General features: G+C 42.0%; 1 protein-coding gene and 1 long non-coding RNA gene across 3 annotated transcripts in view; one reads left to right on the top strand and one right to left on the bottom strand.

The window, feature by feature from the left end:
* Nucleotides 1-21,687, bottom strand: part of LOC137383411 (myosin-11-like) — a 163,779-nt gene that overhangs the window by 49,325 nt on the left and 92,767 nt on the right. The window contains 7 exon segments of the mRNA XM_068056218.1: nt 440-558; nt 644-739; nt 3,596-3,739; nt 3,829-3,927; nt 9,040-9,103; nt 10,998-11,090; nt 13,971-13,991. Coding sequence (XP_067912319.1) covers nt 440-558; nt 644-739; nt 3,596-3,739; nt 3,829-3,927; nt 9,040-9,103; nt 10,998-11,090; nt 13,971-13,991 — 636 coding nt within the window.
* The window catches only part of LOC137383412 (uncharacterized), a 94,593-nt gene continuing 84,519 nt past the window's right edge, over nt 11,614-21,687 (top strand). For both annotated transcript variants that reach the window (XR_010977405.1, XR_010977404.1), the window contains exon 1: nt 11,614-11,730. This is a non-coding gene — a long non-coding RNA (uncharacterized lncRNA). The remainder of the gene's footprint in view (nt 11,731-21,687) is intronic.

Here is a 21,687-nt window from a genome sequence, read left to right as displayed (position 1 = left end):
ATATACACTGAGAAACGTAGCTCATAAAACATTAAAAAAGGTATGTTAAAGATAGATGGAACATCATGCGATTCTTAATTGATAGCATCTTCCAGTTAAGAACGTTAAAATTACAATTTTATAAAACAGCATTTGTGCTATCTTCTGGTACGAGTTAAATACATTTAAGGGGAAATTAGACAAGTAGATGAGGGAAAAAGGAATAGAAAGATGTACTGATAAAGAATGATGAAGTATTGGGAGGCTCCTGGGGAGCATAAACACTGACATTGACCTACTGGGTCGAATGGCCTGTTTCTGTCCTGTAAATTCTATGCAATCTAATATGTAATTCTATGTTAGAGAATTGTTTGTTCAATTATTATGATAAGGCTGTTTAGTCATATTATCACTAAAGATGCAAGGCATTAAAAAAGGAACATTTGGAAATTCTTTTCACCTGTTCTTTGGTCTGGGCTTTCTGAACGTAATCACGTCCAACTTTGATCCGAGGACTCAGGATGGCCCTGGTGAAATCAGTCACATTCATACCCAACAGGTGGCACACCTTCTGTGCAACTGCACAAAGAGATCACAGAACCAGTTATTGGCACGATCATTTCAGCTTATTTCATGGGCTAAAAGAGTTCGTCTAAACATGTACCTGTATTGTCTGGCATTGATGCCTGGTCAGTGTTACGCTCTTTTTTGAAAGAAATATTACCAAGCTGCAACACGGATGAAACAGTCTTCAGTATAGCTGGAAAAATCAGAAGATTTAAGTATCAGCACTGGCAGGGTTACATCTTACTGTATTATAAACCATCCATATTCTTTCCATCACTTTGTTTTGAAATGTAGTTATTTCTGCAGCATCCTTCCAAATCATGCTTTGGCTGCACACAACAGCAAGCTTAGCATGCATAACTATTGTACTTATTTAAACAAATCTGCTGAAAAGGGGCCTTTTTGACATGCTTGTAAAAATATGGAAAAAGAATGCTCATGATTCTTAAGTGTAAATATGGCTAAAAGATGCAATGCTATCACTTTACCTTGTCAGCAAACTATAACTACTGAGAAAGATGGTAATGCCTCGGAGAAATAATTCCTAACGAAGCGCTGTGAGAAACACCACACGTCTGAAGTATGTGTGATCTGAACAGAATCCTTTACTGTTCCTTTTACCTAATTTTGTCTTAAAAGTCAATTATTTATTTCTTTTAAAGAAAGACATTTGCTCACTTGAAGAACGTGGTTGGCTTGACCCATTATGAAAACACGATCTGATATTACATTTCAAATCAGTGACAGTGCTGACACTAATCAGAAAGGTACTTGTGGATGTTTATGTTCTGCATTGTTCTGGGCATGTTTCTAAAAGGTGAGACTAAGATGTTTGTAAGTTCAATTCTGATGTGCTGACTTACTGGGGGAAGGTGCTGAATCCTTGGATTTATCCCAGAAAAGTGCAAAACTTAACCAACAGTGCAGACATGCTAAAGTGTCTTTTATTTTTTGGTTTACAGCTTGTAGCATTTAGAGGTCCAATCCTCGAGTGATTTAAACTGAGGTTGTAACTATCTGACATTTGCTTGCTGACATATGTTTGTGAATGACTTAAAATGTTGAAAGTTCTCTAATGGATTATCTATAAATGCTGCATCTGTATGTAATTTATTGCAGAAGAGGTGCCACCAGCATGAGTCTGCATCACCAAAAGCGTACTTTTGAATTGTGCCCCTTTAGGTTGCCTAATGCAGACTTAAACTTGTGATGGCTCCAAATCTTTGTATGTTCATTTTCATTCTGGCATTCTTCCTAACTACTGTGCCAAGATGACAAATATGCTTTTTACCAAATGATAAGTTGATGCACTTTGGCTGCCATAGGCTGTGTATTACTATTCTATTAAACACCATTTATGGACATTCTGCCTTGGTGCAGTCATCTGATCTGCTAATACTTTCAGTGCTTTTAGGAGAATCCAACAGCCCACTTTCAGTGGGCTCCATTCTTCATAACCAAGCCACCTTGGCCCAGCTATCTGTAATGGTGCCAAGACAGTTTAGCACGAGATAAAGAATTGCTAGGAAAACATGCCGCACTATGAGAAGTGCACAATACAAATCCACTATTTATAGTGACAATCGTTAGTTTTTCATAACATTTGATGTATGCTTTCAATTTGACAATGCAATATTTTGTAAAGGGGTAGGAATCAGCAGCAGCTGCTGTTCAAGTGGCCTCATAACAGCTGATTGGGTTAACTTGGATGAGTCTGTGTCAGTGATTATGTGCAACATGTGGCTGTCTTTGGGAAGTAGCATGATAATAACTGAAGGGCACACAAGTCAGAAAAGTGAGTGGAGAATTATATTTGTTCAACATCATGGAAAGACAGAAATAGTGCAGACTGCCACTAACCTTGCATGATCTACCAAGTGTATAGAAAGACTCGAGTTTAGGTGCAGTAAATTGCACATTAAGTTTCACACACAACATAGCAAACCTTTCTCCTGAAACCATTGATTTACAGTATTACAGATGCCATGAACCCTCTAGTACGTAACCCAAGTAGCCATTCTTCACTTGTAAGCCCAGTGACTGCCAGCAGGATATTCTAGCATGTAGTGCATCACAGGCAAGGTCTTAACCCAACATCCAAGTACTTTCCAGTAGATGTCAATGGGCAGTGATCAGGAGCAGAAACCCTGGCTGACATTTTCTTTCCCTAGCCCAAGAAATTGGAGGTCAATTGTAATGTTCTTACTGCTGCCTTAGCGGAGAGCTGCAAGCTCAGCAGAGACTGGGAAATTTACTCACTCATCACACCGGTTCTTGCTGAGTTACATTGGCTCCTAAACCCCCAAATTCTGATCCTCATCTTTAAATCCCTGCATGACCTCGCTCCTCCCCATCCCTGTAACCTCCTTCAGCCCTACAACCATTCCAAAAATCTCCACTCCTCTAACTCTGGCCTCTTGTGCATTACACCCTCGCTTTGCCCCGTGATTGACTGTTCTGCCATCTGCCGGCAAGGCTCCACACTTTGGAATTCCTTCCTTAAACCTTTCTGTCTCTCCACCTACTTCTCCTTTAAGGCACTTCCTAAAGCCCAGCTTTTTGATCAAGCTTTTGGTCACCTTTCCTAATATCGCCATCTTTGGCATGGCATCCATTTTTTTTTCTATGAGTATGCATCTATGAAGAGCCTTGGGACATGTTTTGCCACATCAATGGAAGTTGATTTTAACCCTGAGCTAAATGGTTCAGGTCCTATCAGGTTTTACCCATTAAGCCATTAGGGGAGCTGTTTAACTCATTAAATTTAGAATTAAGTGCAAACACTTGAGAAATGCCCATTAACTCTGTAAAAAGAGACAACCAAGGGGATTAAAGATTATGGTCTTGAAACTCCATGGATGTTCTCATCAGCTATGGTAATGGCTGTGGGTTGCGGGGCTGTGGAGACCAGAATAAATCGGGCCCAATTTGTATAACGCATCCTTAGAATTCATAGCAATCTCAAGTTTATTTAATTGGTTTGAAATCTACATTTAACTATTAGCATTTAGTTGAATTTAGAAAACCTGAAAACCCAAATAATTCTTACATGTTTGTTCTTCAATTGAAAATCCCATAATAGTCATGGCTTCGGAGGTCTCCTCGAACATGTCTTGATCGTCCTGTCCTGGAATAGGGACATTGCCATTGGACAAGAACCTGTAGCTGTTGAATGATTCCAGTAGTAGATCCTCTGCCAATTACAAACAAGAGAGTCTCTCAACGATTCTGCCTCTCGGAGCAGAGAGCAAGGCCTGAAACAAACAGAATAGTTTAACTTACCCTTCATTTTAACTCCAGCACCAGAAAGAAGGTAATAGAAAATATGGAAGGTCCTTTCTTCTGGGGCCTGCCGAATAGCACGTGACTTTTCAAGCAAATCTATTTATTTTAGTTAAGTCAACAAATTCATTTTCTGGTAGTTTTTGAATACTCTTATTTTGCAGCATTTATTCATGGCAAAAGGAAAATAATCACTTAGATAAAACAAATGAAACACGAAACATTGTTGAAAGTTAACCTACAATTCTAAACAATAATATGCCCTGCTCTTGTCATTTGCTTTTGTGCATATTTGCCTGCAAAGCATTTAATGCTGGCAATTCAATGTATATTTAGTTTGAGCTTTATTATTCATCATGTCAGCACCAGATTACATATTTTCAATTGGATAGATTTTTCCAAATGGTTACTTGACTAATTTAGTAAAAACCAAAAAAGGTTCACCTTGGGGACAGCTGCCTCCAAACCAGTCTTGGGGGGGTGGGGTCCATAAAATTCAGCCCGCTGTGTGCAAATTGGCTACCATGTTTCTTGCATTACAACAGTGATGACATAGCAAAAATACTTAATTCACTGTAAAGTGCTTTGAGATATCTGGTGGTCAGGAAAAATGCTATATAGGGCGGCGCAGTGGTTAGCACCGCAGCCTCACAGCTCCAGCGACCCGGGTTCAGTTCTGGGTACTGCCTGTGCGGGGTTTGCAAGTTCTCCCTGTGACCGCGTGGGTTTCCGCCGGGTACTCCGGTTTCCTCCCACAGCCAAAGTCTTGCAGGTTGATAGGTAAATTGGCCATTGTAAATTGCCCCTAGTGTAGGTAGGTGGTAGGAGAAAGGTGTGGATGTGGTAGAGAATATGGGGTTAATGTAGGATTAGTATAAATGGGTGGTTGGTTGGCACACACTCGGTGGGCCGAAGGGCCTGTTTCAGTGCTGTATCTCTAAATAAAAAAAAAATAAATGCAAGTCTTTTTTCTTTTCAATGCGCTGAGCATAGTAGTTCTGTGTCCAGTCTACCTCAAATTACCCTGGAAGGGTAATGTATCCCAAACGTTCGGCAACAGGCGAAGCTAGCTGTTTCATGCCATTACTATGCAGTAGCAACACGTGTGGTGGTCGCCACTAACAGGATGCTGCCGTCAGGCCAAAAAGACATCCCGTCTATCACACAAATAAGTAGTGTGATATATATGAATTTCAATGTCAGTGTGATGATAGGTTCATAAGCCGTATGTCCCAAAGACTGGCGGATCATATCAAATGTGTCCCTTCTGCTGTTTGCAACGGGCAAGTTACAAGCCGTACCCAACCTGCCCGTGCTTGCAAAACTCAAAACACAGTGTCCAACATTAGCTAAATAATCCTCAGTGTGGTAAGAATTAAGCTGACGACCAATTTAAGATCGTCAGCAGGGCTTGCAGTGTGGCACATGTGCGCATACCAAAAGCTACATATATTAATGCACAGGACCCTGTTCTTTGCAGACAGACAGAATATGTACAAACATTGCGCCTGTTTCAGCTAAACAAAATAAGTGACAGCCATTCACTGGTTCATTCCTCAGGGCAATGCCTTGACCAATCAGGATCAAGCTGCCTGGTTTAAATTTCAAACAAAGCTTGGCAATTAACGGTCAGTCACTGTTTACTGGTGCATTCTCCATGCCAACACCTCTACCAGAGTTCACTTGCCAACCAAACAGCACACTCTTCTCATGCAGTACAGATTTGTCGTTCTCCTTTGCAATGGTATTCTTGTGGATTGTTCCGATGAGTGCAAAATGAAAAGCTTCGACATAATGTCTCTATTTTCAGCAATATTTCTTCAATAATAGTTCCCAGCATCTTCCCAATGACTGATATTAGGCCTGTAGTTCCCGGTTTTCTCTCTACCTCCTTTCTTAAAAGCGGTGTAACATTTCCCAACTTCCAATCTGACGGGACCATTCCTGAATCTAAGGAATTCTGGAAAGTTATAGCCAGTGCATCCACTATCTTTTCAGCTATCTCTTTTAGAACCCTAGGATGTGAGCCATCTGGTCCCTGGGACTTGTCAGATTTTAGTCCCTCAAGTTTCTCCAATACTTTTTCTCAACTGATATCAATATCCTTAATTTCCTCACTCTTTTTAGCTCCTCGGTTACTGCCTATTTCTGGTATGGAACTAATGCCTTTTACTGTGAAGACAGACAAAATATTTGTTCAATGCCTCTGCCATTTTCTCATTTCCCATGTCTCTGCCTCTAAGAGGCCAATGTCTACTCTAGCTACTCTTTTTTTTTTAAATGTACTTATAAAAGCTCTTAAAATCTGTTTTTATATTGCTGGCTAGTTTACTCCCATATTCTATTTTCTCCCTTTTTATCAACTTTTTGGTGGCCCTTGCTGCTTTCTAAAACACTCCCAAACCTCAGACTTGCTACTATTTTTTGCAACATTGGAAGCCTCTTCTTTTAGTCTAATACTCTCCTTAACTTCCTGAGTGAGCCACGGATGGGTCTTTCTTGATGAGTTTTTGTTTTAGAATGGAATGTACTTTTGATGAACCCTCTGAATTATTTATTTAAACTGTTTCCCACTGTTCATTTACCGGCATACCTTCCAGTCTATTTACCCAATTAACCTTAGCCAGTTCTCCCCTCATACCTCTGTAATTGGCTTTAAGATTCTTGTTTGTGTTTGAAAGTGACACATTTCAATCTTAACAAGAAATTCAGTGGTATTATGATCACTATTTCCCAGTGGATCTTTTACAATTACATAGCTTATTAACCCTGTTTCATTACACAGTATGAGATCTAAGATAGCTTTATCCCGAGTCGGTTCTACAATGTATTGCTCCAAGAAACTTATGAAAACATTCTACAAACTCATCTTCCAGACCACTGTTGTCAATTTGATTAATCTGCTTAAAGACTGGGACAAAGTCCCCCAAAATTAGTACATTACCTTTTTTTTTGCATGCTCCAATAATTTCCCGTTTAATGTTCTGCCCAATAATATAACTACTGTTTAGGAGGCCTGTAGACTACTCCCACCAGTGTTTTCTGACTCCTGCTATTCCTAATTTCCATCCAAACTGATTCTACTTCATGATCTTCTGAGGCCAGATCCCTTCTTATTAATGTCCTTATGCCATCCTTTACTATTAGGGCAACCACTCCTCCTTTGCCATTCTGTCTGTCTCTGAAATATTGTGCACCTTGAATATTCATTTCCCAACCTTGATCTCCTTGTAACCATGTCTCTGTAATGGCAATTAGATCTAGATCATTTACCTTTATTCGTGCCACTAGTTCATCTATCTTATTTGAGATGCTTCGTGCATTTATATAAATGAACTTTAATTTCATTTTTGTACCTCTATTCCCTGCAATGACCAATGTACAATTTTGGTTAAACTCTTTGTCCCTTCCTGTCCCATTCTGTTGGGAGTTACCCACATCACTATCTTGCTCCAATGCCCTGACCTCTTTGGATTTCCGAATTTCCCTTTACCCAAACACTCCCCCCACCTCTGTTAGTTTAAAGCCCTGTCCACAGCCCTAGTTATGCAATTGGCCAGGACAGTTGTCCCAGCCCAGTTCAAGTGAAGCCCGTCCCAATGGAATAGCTCCCTCTTCCCCGAGTACTGATGCCAGTGCCCCAAGAATCGAAACCGCTTCTTTCCACACCACTCTGAGCCATGTGTTTAGTTCTCTAATCTGCTTGACCCTGTGCTAATTTGCACGCGGCTCAGCTAACAATCTGGAGATGATTACCTTTGAAGTTCTGCATTTTAGTTTGGACCCTAACTCCTCAAATTCTCCAAGCAGATCATTTCTTGTTCCACCTATGTCATTGGCTTCCACATGGACCATGACAACTGAATCCTCCCCCTTCCACACCAGGTTCCTTTCCAGCCGTGAGGAGGTGTCCTTAACCCTGGCACTGGGCAGGCAACACAGCCATTGGAGCTCCCGACGGTGGCTGCAGAGAACAGCATCTATCCCTCTGACTATGCTGTCTCTTATCACTACCGCATCAGTCTTCTCTCCCCCCCCCCCCACTGGAATGGCATCTTTCACCATGGTGCCATGGTCAGTCTGCTCATCGTTCCAAACCTGACGGCACCCGACATGTGTCAGGTTGGGTCTGAGACACACAGCAAGGCAAGTGTTAAAAGTTAAACAAAAAAAAAAAAAAAAAAAAAAAAAAAAAAAAAAAAAACTTACTTGAGCTGCGAGTCTGGGACATCAAGCAGGGAAACGGAGTCTGCACAGTGAGCATGAGAGCATCTCTATGACGTCATAACACTCATATTGCAGCTTCTGGCACATTGGGAGTTGGAAGGTAAGTGAAGGGAACATTATGGTGGTTGGGTCGGACTCGGGGAAAATGGAGGGACTCGGGCCAGGTCGGGCTCGGGTCCTATGTAGTTCCGTCGGGTTGGGGTTTTTTTTGTCACTTGAGCAGGCCTTTAATCTCATCCATCTTGCAGTCCTTCTCTTCATCCACACAGATAGCAAGGACCTCGTACCTGCTGGACAAGGTCAGAGGCTGAGGCTCCTCCATCACCCAGAGATGCTGATTCCCCCTACCTGCCTCACTCACAGTCACACCCTCCTGTCCTTGACCACTAACCATCTCCCTACTCTAAGGGGTATGACTGCCTCCTGGAACAAAGTTTCCAGGTAACTCTCCCCCTCCCTGATGCTCCGCAATGTCTGCAACTCAGCAATTCTGAGCTGAAATCATGCAAGCTGCAGATACTTACTGCAGACATGGTTGTCTGGGATTGCAGTGCATTCCACAGATTCCCACATGCTGCAGTTGCAGCACACTGCCAGCCCTGCCAACTCTGTACAACCTTATTTTTTTAATTAGTCAATTAGTTAATAATTCAAAGCTGAAGTAATGGAAAGTTGCACTCACCTACCTTGGAGTCAAAGGAAGATGACTCACCAGCTGCTGGAGGCTAAGAAAAGAAAAGAAAAGGAGCCCCTCTTTCCCCCTCTGCACTAAATTTCCAAATTCACTCGGGCAATGTCTCTCACTTGGGCAAATGTCTCCTTTCGCTGCTTCCCCTCACTGGACCAAAAATCAACAGTGAGTTTACCTGTGCCATTCGTCGGTACCTCCTAGTGGGCACTTCCAGTGGGCCAATACACTGTTATGTCTTTTGTTGTTAAAAACTCCAATTCTGCTAACTTTTAACAACTGCTTAAAAAGGATACAAGTGTCAATGTTCGCTCCAACAATATAGCCAGTGACATCAAAATTGATACGAATGAATTTTCCCTATTGAAAGTAAAACAAAAATGGTCAGATCTTATTTGTGTAAATTCATCATCCATTAAGTGATTAATCAAAATGACCAAGAGTTTCACTACCCTTTTTTGCTGTTTATTTGCTAAGATGTTTACATAGTGCCTGGTAATTCAGATTACAGGAGGTCAGGTTGAGCAGATTCTTTATACACGATCAGAATTGAATTATAGGAGGGCTGTGATGAGGCAGTGATAGCAGGAACTCACATTAACCACAATTTTGCAAATCTCACAGCTGCACAGAAGTCAATTTCACTTTAAGGATAAATGTTAGTTAATGTTAATGATAAAATTCACATTCCAGCATTGCTAGCCAGAACATTCCATTCTGTGCAATAGCACAAATGGCTTTCCAGAGGTAAAATAATTCCATCATAAATCTCCCTCCTCAACTTCTGTCAGAACTGGTGGGAGTGAATTCGGTCGAGTGTGTGGGGACTGCACACATTGGCGCTATTCCATAAATTGAATTAACTTGATTTAGTGTCTCCCCTAGAATACACCACAACCCCCACACTGGGGACAGTGTAGAATACTCCAGACAGCAGCTGTGCTATGGTCAACAGGACAGACACAATGGTGACGGGAATATTGGTGCTAGTTGGACAAAAAGAGGGCAGGGTACTTAACACCCTTGCAATATTACCAAAACATAAAACCATTATAGGTGTTGGTGTCATTACTTTTGATGTTTGCTGTCGATAACAGAAATACTCTATGGTTATTATTACAGAATATATCTTCTTGAATCAGATACAAAGATTGAAAGAAATTTACAAGTGGCCTGTAAACACGCAACTGTTAGAGACAGGCTGTCTCTGAAAAGTTGCTTTTCACTACAGACTATTGTGTTGTACCTTGTGGCAGTTCCTCTGACAGTTAACAGACTGGTAAAGGATTAGTACTATTTCTATTCTGCTGTACAAACAACCAACATGTTATAGCTCAGTGTTGGAATCTTAGAGGCTTTACTGAACTGACTGACACACATTTCTGGAGCATACAATAACTTGATACATCACAAACTGCCCTTTTCCACACGTTTTGAATTTTGCAATGAATTTATTTTCTCTTAGTTTGTTACGAAGACTGTACGGAGGTATTCCACAAAGCGGTCACCCAAACCCAAGCAGAACATCTCAGTTCAGTCCACAAACGTGATTCCGAGCTTCCAGTGGCCTGCCATTTTACATCTTCACCTTGCTCTCATTCGGAGATCTCTGTCCTCAGCCTACTGCAGTGTTCCAATGAAGCTCAACGCGAACTCGAGGAACAGAATCTCATCTTTCCACAAGGCACTTTACAGCCTTCTGGACTCAACATGGAGTTCAAATATTTCACTGTAATCTCTGCCCCCATTTTGTTTCCTTTTTTTGGTCGTTTTTGCTTTCGGACAGCAGCTGTTCTTTATTTTGCCATTCACACCTCCACTGGACACATCTTTTGTCTCTATTTTTCCCTATTACCTCTCCCTTTGGCTCTGCCCCACCAAATCTTTTGTCATTTAATGTCTCCCATCTTCCACCCCATCACAGACCTTCCCTTTTGTTCTTTTTCCACCCTCCCCAATTTGACCTAGGTTAAAACCGATTACATTTCTAACTTTTCCCAGTTCTGAGGAAAGGTCATGGACCTGAAACGTTGACTCGGTTTCTTTCTCCACAGATGCTGCCAGACCTGCTTAGTATTTCCAACATTTTCGGTTTTCAGATTTCAAGCATCTGTAGTATTTTGCTTTTGTACTCGAAACAGTCAGCTTGTGAAATAGCCTTTTTACCACTGTCTGTCATTATTGCTGTGTGGTGTGTATAATTTTGGGAACTTCAACACAAACTGAAGCATAAAGCTGAAAATGAAACACTTACAAATCGGGACGAGTTGTCATTTTTCACTGTTTTTGCATTGCCAAAGGCTTCCAGAATTGGGTTTGCTTGAAGAAGTTGTTTTTCCAGTTCCCCCTAAAATTAAGATGGATTACATTCAGATGTCATAGTTAATGAAAGATTAAGACAGTGGCTCATATGCTAACTGCTGGTAGCATTCTTTGCATTGCTCCAAATTATGATCTACAGCCACTCTGCATTAGGCTTATTTTGTTGTTTGTCTAATGGTGTTCTAATAGGACATTCACATATCAGCTTTCACTTTAAGTGTTACATCTACTAATGTCACAATAGCCCTGAATCTTATCAGAATAATACATAATAAAAATAGCAAGCATTATATTTTCACTTCTCTAGGTCAGAATTCCAACAGAAGAACACAGCAATATTGAGCCACTGAAAACCACAGGTTGCTAAAGCAGTTTTAATACACACACACACAGCCCTCGATGATTGCCTCATGTTTTGATTGCTTTAATATTTAAACATCTGCAGTATCTCTTCACACCACTGGGTTTGCTTCCATCCTTCCACTGCTGTTGTGATGTCCTTCAAGAGTCAGCATAATTATTCTAGTCACATCCGTTTACATATCCTTTACACCAAGGAAAAAAAAAAATCAGCACAATCCTGTAGGAAGTATCGTTCTTTTAAATTCGACTCCCTGTTCCTCGATGTTCAGACAGAAACCTTTCAGTCTGAGCTAAGGTAGTTGGTAAGTGTATTGTTTGCTAATCTATTGAGCGCTTTGGAGAGAATTTTACCAAATTTTACCAGCCTTCTAGGATTTTTAATTGTGCTAAGGAAGAAAATGTGCAACGACGGAGCATGAAAAGATATGGAAATGTTTGAAAAAGATAATGTTTTTAATGACTGCTTATCTAAAACCAGCACAATTTAGTTACATGTCTGACAGCAGCCAGCAACAACACAGCGTTTTCTAAAAGAATGTGAATAGTATTCATTTTTCTGGCTATGAAAAATGAATGCTGAAACCTTTATGAAATAATTAAGTAAACAACACATATAAGCCTGCCACATTTCTTACAAATTAGTTAAAAAGTGCAAGTCGACTGAGGCACACCACAGCTTTTATCTGCCAAAGCATAAAGATTTGTAGCAGGCATCAAGCTAGGATAAGAAGGACCATTTTAATATTCACGTTCATCATTTAAAATGGTGCAGAAAAGGTTACAGATTTACCATTAACACTCCTACCACCCCTTCCCAATTTCCTCCCGTTCTTTCCTGAAGGTACAGACACTCGCTGAGGGCACACTTCCACAGGTACCAACAACTATCCAGTCGCCATTCTTCGTGCCAGAAGCCAGAATATGGGCAGATGATTCAACTGTGCAATATATCAGTCAAACCTGGTGCTGCTCACACTCACACACTTTCCAGCAGGACTCAGTGGGCTGTTGATCAACAGGAACCTGGGCGATTCTCAGCCCTCACCTCTGCCCAGAAACACTAAAACCAATCATGTCATCCCATCTGCTACTCCAGCTGAAATCAGATAACTTAGCATGGACTGGGGATTGAACATGGGTACCCCTGGTCACCCTGGCTGAGATGTTATTTATTCACTATTAGGCCATCAGGGAGAAATCAATTCTAAACGCTCAGATTTAAAAAAAAAATCAAAGTGCGAAGTCAGTAAATCAAAGCCATCCAGAAACTGTCTTCAACTTCAAATGACAAAAATTGCCATTAACTGGACTCTCCTTAAATTTACACACTTCATTTTCTCAAGTGTGCCAAGTCGTCCTATTGGTTACCTTTATCAAAATTTACATTTTGCTTTAATAACCATAACGGCAAAATATGTTAACAGTTGCAGATTGCCATCACCAATCTTATATTGTCATGCCATGGAAGTCACCAACAGATTTTCTGTTTGCTCGAATAGGCCTTTTGTGAGATAATCCAGAAATGAACAACAGATTTAATTGGGAACATGGTTTACTACTGCACCATTTCAGTGTGAGAGAAGGTTAAATAGTTAGTTATCAGATCAAAGGTTTTATGCTACGAAAGTCACCAGGATATCAAGCTAACATTACTGCAGATTTATATTTTACATCTGCATCAGAGCCTATTGCACAGCAATTAGCAATTATAGCGACAAGCCAAGAATTCATAGTAATATCAGTATTTGAAGATAAATACAGTAACAGCTGATTGGAGCATTGATTGAAGCCATGCAGATATTGCTCAGTTAAGGTGGTTACATTTGTTTCTGGCTTTATTTCACAACAATCCTGATCGTCATTTGTTGTTTAAACTTAAATTCAACCCACAAGACTGTTTGCCAAACACAGGTAGTAATTTCTACTATTATCCATTTTGCCAATCAGATCCAGATTGAAGATGACTATGGTACAAAGTACCATGCATGAAAATGCCAGACTAAACTCAATGGAAGATTCTCTCAACATTTGCACAAACAGGCCATGAATATGTCTTTATGGAACATTTAGATAGTGTTGGAGAGAATAATGAAATTTCTGTCACCTATCCCTGAAATGAGTTTTCAAAGTTGAGATTTCCACCCATAGTTCTATACCCTTTTTTCCCCAAGTCATGTTTATTGCTATGCCAATAAACTGAACATTTTGACCTATTGAGAATTGAAAGAAGGCACACTTATTTGAGCAAGAGGTGAAACCTGTAACAAGAGAAATGTCCCAATTAAAAAATGTGGTTATCTAGGTCCTTGCAGGTTGAATGAAATTGACTTTCAGGAAAGTGGCAAAATGTTGCCTACAAACTGATAAAGACCACTTTAAATGAACTTTATAAAGCATGCAACCCTTTGTGCTATTGTTGTATTTCTGTTTCTGTGGGGTGAGTGACACCTTCTTTTACCTCGACGTCAAGATTCTGTGCAACAATAACGTGCAGGTATGTACTTTGTGCTAAAACACATATCGAACATTCTCATTTACTCACGTATGCAAAAGCAGGATCTTGCTGTAGTTGAATAATATGGTATAAAACAAATATGTCAGTAGAGTAATAAAACGCCAGGTAATTCCATATGACACAGAAATTAGCCTCATTCTAATGTCCAGTGATAAATCCACAATTCCAGATGTTTATTTACTTCGAGGAATTTCTAGAATAAAAAGGTAAGCATCCCCAGGCTGAGTTAGCAACATCAGCCATGTCTTTGGGGTAAGTGCCAAACAAAGGCCAAGCACTTCCAGTGGGAGGGAGTAAACATTGGACCAGCAAGACCCCTGGCTGACCCTGCCCATCTCCTTAAAACTGCTTACAAAGAGGTGGGTGCAACCTGACAACTACATTATAGCACATGGCATGGAAACGACTATAAACGAATGGCCAATAGATATTCTAAGATAACTCGGGGAAATATTAATTTTTATGGCACATACTGCCAATGTTAGTGGATATAAATTTTAAAAATCCATAATAGGTTTAAACAGATAATTCAAAACTGTATTTCACAAAAATTTTATATTTTGGAAACTGGTATTGAGGACAGCCCGGGGAGTACAACCTTCTGACTAGGACTGAGAATAGTTAACTGAATCATGGCAGAAAAACAACACGTCCATAAAATCAGTGGAAACCCCTTCAATCACTTTCATATTCCTTGGATGGCACACTAACTCAGCAGAGTTGTACAGGAGGCAACTAAAGCAGACTTATGTCGAGATATTCAGTAAATAGGTCCAATTCTCTCATACTGCTCGGTTGATGGTGTAACTGGTGCCAGAACACCAATTACCATAGATCGTAAAATGGTTGTAAAATTTACTGTTACAATATAATATGAGAACAACCAGAATTAGGAAATGAGATGGTTTGGTACTTTGAGGCAATGTTGATATATCCTGTATGGTTTATCACTGTCATGAGGGATTTTAGCTGCCTAGAATGAATTCCACAAGTTAAAAGTTCTAAACTGGAATCCAGATACACAGAGGGCTATTTTAACCCTACCAGACCGAAACCAGGCAGGTGGGAATTTCAAATCATCTAGGTTACTTATCCGACAGAAGACCACAGGCATCTCGTTTAAAATTTTATCTTGCTTTAGTGAACTGGCAGCAAGGACACCCACCCAAAGCAGTGGGCTCTTTCTTTTACACGTGCATGTTGAATCTTGATGACATCATCGGGACCCGACTGCAATTTTAACCGTTGGTTTGAGCGGAGACTTCACGGTGGGCTAACTGCCACATCAAGTCAGCAGGAGGAGGCCCAAACAGATAAGTTAGCTTATGCTTCCTCTACTGTGGACACCTCCTCCACTTCCCAAATATGACAACCTGAAGCTAATCTCGCCGCTTACCTTGGGTTGGCGGGTCACGTGACCTTTCACTGTTTCCCGCTCGTTCCAGTCAGGTAGTCAGCCAGGTAGATTTAAATGAAGGCTGGGAATTAAAATATCCCAGGTCTCATTGCTGGAACACTGAGTGTCCAACTAGCACCATCCAAAACCAATCTTTTGAAGTACGATCGGCAAAGCATGAAATTATGACATTTTGCAAAAAATGTACACAAATACTGCTTATATATATACACACACACACAAATATAAGCACTATTGTATGCAGTGAAACAGTTTCCCTTTTTGGGATCACACACGGCTTTACAGCAATTCGGATAACTGAGGTATTTTCCCAAGTGTGGAATACAGTAGCTGCCACATAACGTTCTGATTTGACTTTTTAGCCACAATGATGTTGGAGTGTGTTATGTAGCTCAGATTACAAATGGAAAAGCTCCCAAATTTACCAGTGGCCTCCTATTTAGACTACAAAATTATCTATATGTATTCATATTAAATATAATTTTGCGACCTGCAGATTAAAAATACATCTCCGAGGAACTTATGAACTCTGGAAAAAAATTTGTGCATGAAAATTATACAAACTACAAACAATTTTAAAAAATTTTATTTATTGTACACACTCTCTCTCAGGACATGATTTAATACTGAGTATTTTATAACACGGGTTTGGAAATACTTGCAGATGGATTGAACAGCGATCAGATATGGTTATGTAGTTCTACAGAAGAGGATGCTTGGTAATGAATTTGCAGCCTCATGAGTGGTCAACACAAATCTTACTCCTGGCAGCTAGAAGATGCATTTCCTGCTGTGATACAACTGAAGTGTTGTAATAGGTTGCTGGAACCTGTAATCTCTGCAGGCCCTGGAGTTATTGTGCTTATGGGAGGTTAAACTGCCTATATTCCTTGGTACTTCCCAGCTTCCTGCACAGCGTATACATACTTGGTCTGATTGGCAATTGTCCCACAATTTGTTTGTTGTGTTAATTGCATCACAGTTGAGGAATGCATCCTCAGTGCCAGGAGCAAGTGGCAAAGGTTCCTTACACTATCAGGAGCAGGCTAAGTATGCAAGGGCTTTGGTTTGAGGTGATGCCCATGCCAGTGCTAGCTTTAATGGATTCCTGGACCTCTGCCCAAAAGGGCTGAAGGGGGGGGCCCAACTTGAATGTGTGCAAGAATTCAGTCAGCACTCTCGCTGTGGGTGAATTTTTTTTGGTTTATATAGGTTGCGGCATCTGTGGTGGATGATACGGGATTTTTTTAAAATTCATTTCATGGGATGTGGGTGTCACTAGCAAGGCCAACATTGTTGCCCATCCCGAATTACCCTCGAGAAGGTGGTGGTGAGCTGCCTTCTTGAACCGCTGCAGTCCATCTGGTGCGGGTACATCCACAGAGCTGTTAGGAAGGGAGTTCCAGGATTTTGACCCAGCGACACTGAAGGAGCGGCGATATATTTCCAAGTCAGGATGGTGTGTGACTTGGAGGGGAACTTGCAGGTGGTGGTGTTTCCATACATTTGCTCCCCTTGTTCTAAGTGGTAGAGGTTGCAGGTTTGGAAGGTGCTGTCGGAGGAGGCTTGGTGAGTTGCTGTATCTTATAGAAGGTACACACTGCTGTCACGGTGCATTAATGCTAGAGAGTGAATGTTTAAAATGGTGGATGGGATGCCGATCAAGTGGGCTGTTTTGCCCTGGATGGCATTGAGCTTCCAGAGTGTTGTTGAGGCACCCACATCCAGGCAAGTGCAGAGTATTCCATCACACTCCTGACTTGTGCCTTGTAGATGGTGAACAGGCTTTGGGGAGTCCGGAGGTGGTTTACTTGCCGCAGTCTGACTTGCTCTTGTAACCAGTATTCATGTGGCTGATCCAATTAAGTTTCTGGTTAATGTTAACACCCAGGTTGTTGGTGGGGGATTCAGCGATGGTAATGCCATTGAATGTCAAAGGGAGATAGTTAGATTCTCTCTTGCTGGAGATCGCATTGCCTGGCACTTGTGTGGAGCATATGTTACTTGCCACTTATCAGCCCAAGCCTGAATGCTATCCAGGGCTTCCTGCATATGGACACGGACTGCTTCAGTACCTGAGGAGTTGCGAATGGTACTGACATAATACAAAGCGAACATCCCCACTTCTGACGTTATGATAGAGGAAAGGTTATTGATGAATCAGCTGAAGATGGTTAGGCCTAGGACACCACCCTGAGGAACTCCTGCAGTAACATCCTGGGGCTGAGATGATTGGCCTCCAACAACCACAATCATCTTCATTTGTGTTAGGTATGACTCCACAGAGGAGAGCTTTCCTCCTGATTCCCATTGGCTCCAGTTATGCTCGTGCTCCTGGATGCCCCACTCAGTCAAATGCTGCCTTGATATCCAAGGCAATCAATCACTCTCACCTCACCTAGAGTTCAGCTCTTTTGTCCATGTTTGGACCAAGGCTGTAATGAGATCAGGAGCCGAGTGGCCCTGGCGGAACCCAAACTGAGCGTCAGTTGTTGCTGTTTAAGTGGCGCTTCGTGGCACTGTCGATGATACCTTCCATCACTTTGCTGATGATCGAGAGTAGACTGATGGCCGATAATTGGCCAGATTGGATTTGTCCTGCTTTTTGTGGACAGGACATACCTGAGCAATTTTCCACATTGTCAGGTAGATGCCAGTGTTGTAGCTGTACTGGAACAGCTTGGCTAGGTGCGCAGCGAGTTTTGCAGCACAAGTCTTCGGTACTACAGCAGGGATGTTGTCAGGACCCATAGTCTTGGCAGTATCCAGTGACTTCAGCCATTTCTTGATTTCTTGTGGAGTGAATGGAATTGGCTGAAGACTGGCATTTGTGATGCTGGTGACCTTAAGAGGAAACGGAGATGGATCAGCTACTCGGTACTCCTGGCTGATGGTCACAAATGCTTCAGCCTTTTCTTTTGCACTGATGTGCTGGACTCTTCCTTCATTGGGGAAGGGGATATTTGTGGAGCCTCCTCCTCCTGTTAATTGTCCACTACTATTCACGACTGGATGTGGCAGGACTGCAGAGCTTTGATCTGATCCGTTGGTTGTGGGATCGCCTAGCTCGATCCACTGCATGCTGCTTCTGCTGTTTGGCACACAAGTAATCCTGTGTTGTAGCTTCATCAGGTTGACACCTCATTTTTAGGTATGCTCTCCTGCACTCTTCATTGAACCAGGGTTGATCCACTGGCTTGATGGTAATGGTAGAGTAGGGGATATGTCGGGCCGTGAGGTTACAGATTGTGGTGGACTTACTTTCATTCTATTGTAAGTCGCAGTTCAGTCTTAGGGCTTCCTTCCAGCTTTCTGCTGAAGGCGTGTGGCCTAGATCAGTCCCAGGAGGTGTAGGTTTCCCATGTCATCTGTACTATAGTATGGAGGATTGAGAAGTACTCATGGGGTGTGTCTATATTGCAGAGGGCAGCTCTAAAGCAGTTGATAAGTGTTGGATTTTGGAGGCAGTGAGGTCCTGTATGAAGTGGTGGACCTGGAGGCAGTAGAGTAGTCATGAGTCGTATGAAATTTGTCAACAAGTTGCTAGTAGTACATGCTTCTTACCTGGGGGAGTAGTGATGACCTTTGCACGCTTCGTCTTGAAGCTGCTGTGCCATTGTGGAGGAAGGGCAGACAGACCACTGATACCTTCAGTGTGGTGTAGACTTCCCTCCAGATTTCCAGAAATAGGAATATTGGATGTTTCTGGACACCGGTTGCTCCTATCTGGGGCTTGTGTAGGAGAGAATGTGCTGTGGGCCCGACAGGATATTTTCCTCCATGCTAAGTTAGAAGATTTTTTTTTGGTGGGGGTGGCACCAAGATGGGCAGAGTGTATATGCGCTGGAAACGTTAGGACTAGTTTTTTTCTTGTAAAGGGTTGGGAGTTTTCCTGTAAATGAATGTGCCTAGGTATTTAAAGCCTTTCTTTGCAAGTACAGTTCCTGAACATCAAGAGGCTTGTAGTCTGGTAGCTGATTGAAGTTTTTGATAGTCTAAAAGATGCCACGTGGGAAATGGTGGGATTGGGGGGTTGAGTTGGATGCCGTCCACGTAAAGGGATATTCACACCATTAATTTACACTCCTTGGAGACAGTGGTTCATGATTACCTGATGTATCTGGGTCCCTGCATTTCTCCAGTTTGCTTCAGCAAGTTCCCATCTTAATTCCAGGAATCAATCTTAAGGAAGTTCGGAGTCAGTTTCTTATGTTTGAAAGTTCTGGACTTCCACCACATATGTCCTGGACCCTTTAGATCAGAGTGTTCTGCGAACTCTATCCAGCATTAGATCCGGTTAGTTTAGAAGTTCAGAAATCATTTTGTGGAATAAGTTTTGTACTTGAAGATTGCTATGTCCTCGGTCTTGTGCTAATAAAATTAGGATTTATGGGTGGCCTGATCTCAAGCCTCTGCCAACAATACAGAGAGCAGCTGTCCCTCGGAACTGGACGTGGGGAGGGGTTTGTAAACCAAAGCTACGTCTCTTTCTGTGTAATGCTCACCATATCATTGCACTAATATAGCTGAGAGCCCTTTCCTATCCTGAGTGGTGTGAAACAGGGCTGTGTTCTCGCACCCACACTTTTTGGGATTTTCTTCTCCCTGCTGCTTTCACATGCGTTCAAATCCTCTGAAGAAGGAATTTTCCTCCACACAAGATCAGGGGCAGGTTGTTCAACCTTGCCCGTCTAAGAGCGAAGTCCAAAGTACGGAAAGTCCTCATCAGAGAACTCCTCTTTGCTGACGATGCTGCTTTAACATCTCACACTGAAGAATGCCTGCAGAGTCTCATCGACAGGTTTGCGTCTGCCTGCAATGAATTTGGCCTAACCATCAGCCTCAAGAAAACGAACATCATGGGGCAGGATGTCAGAAATGCTCCATCCATCAATATTGGCGACCACGCTCTGGAAGTGGTTCAAGAGTTCACCTACCTAGGCTCAACTATCACCAGTAACCTGTCCTCTAGATGCAGAAATCAACAAGCGCATGGGTAAGGCTTCCACTGCTATGTTCAGACTGGCCAAGAGAGTGTGGGAAAATGGCGCACTGACACGGAACACAAAAGTCCGAGTGTATCAGGCCTGTGTCCTCAGTACCTTGCTCTACGGCAGCGAGGCCTGGACAACGTATGCCAGCCAAGAGCGACGTCTCAATTCATTCCATCTTCGCTGCCTTCGGAGAATACTTGGCATCAGGTGGCAGGACTATATCTCCAACACAGAAGTCCTTGAAGCGGCCAACATCCCCAGCTTATACACACTACTGAGTCAGCGGCGCTTGAGATGGCTTGGCCATGTGAGCCGCATGGAAGATGGCAGGATCCCCAAAGACACATTGTACAGCGAGCTCGCCACTGGTATCAGACCCACCGGCCGTCCATGTCTCCGTTATAAAGACGTCTGCAAACGCGACATGAAATCGTGTGACATTGATCACAAGTCGTGGGAGTCAGTTGCCAGCATTCGCCAGAGCTGGCGGGCAGCCATAAAGACAGGGCTAAATTGTGGCGAGTCGAAGAGACTTAGTAGTTGGCAGGAAAAAAGACAGAGGCGCAAGGGGAGAGCCAACTGTGCAACAGCCCCAACAAACAAATTTCTCTGCAGCACCTGTGGAAGAGCCTGTTACTCCAGAATTGGCCTTTATAGCCACTCCAGGCGCTGCTTCACAAACCACTGACCACCTCCAGGCGCGTATCCATTGTCTCTCGAGATAAGGAGGCCCAAAAGAAATATAGCTGAGAACAGGGGCAGCGAGAAGAAAAAAAAAAAGACCTGAAATGCACTTTTCCATGGCATTGTGCATTGCTTCAACTGTGGGAATAAAATAGTTTTAAGATAGAAATGAAGATTTATTATGGACGATTATATTTAAATCTGCAATCAACAGTAATGGATTACTGGAGTAACAAGACAACAATATTAGAAGCTCAGATGACAACAAAACAAATTTGAATCATTCAGAATTATTTTCTCATTGCCACAATTGGATCGATATGATCAATGGTTATTATTGGGCAGAATAGAGGGAGTTTTACTCCATGTGTTTGCGTTTGTTATATCTGAACCAGACAATAGGTGCCTGAAAATGGGAAGAGTTCCATTCCCCAGTATTAATGTCCATCAGCCCAATGAGCACAAAAGTTTTAAATGAATTTTAAAAATTCAATTGTAGCTTTTTTTTTAAACGAGGTATTTTAGTTTTGGGTCTAATTTTGCTCTGAGCGACAAACAAATACCAGCCGTTCATTACACCAGAACTTGCCCATAAAGTTTTGCACTGCAAGTTCCTGTTAGCGAACGAGTTAAAAAGTGTAGCGCCCTA

This window comes from Heterodontus francisci, chromosome 24 (assembly GCF_036365525.1).
Source record: "Heterodontus francisci isolate sHetFra1 chromosome 24, sHetFra1.hap1, whole genome shotgun sequence".
Lineage (NCBI taxonomy): Eukaryota > Metazoa > Chordata > Chondrichthyes > Heterodontiformes > Heterodontidae > Heterodontus > Heterodontus francisci.
The sequence above is the reverse complement of the archived record's forward strand: the minus strand, read 5'-3'. Positions and strand labels throughout refer to the sequence as shown.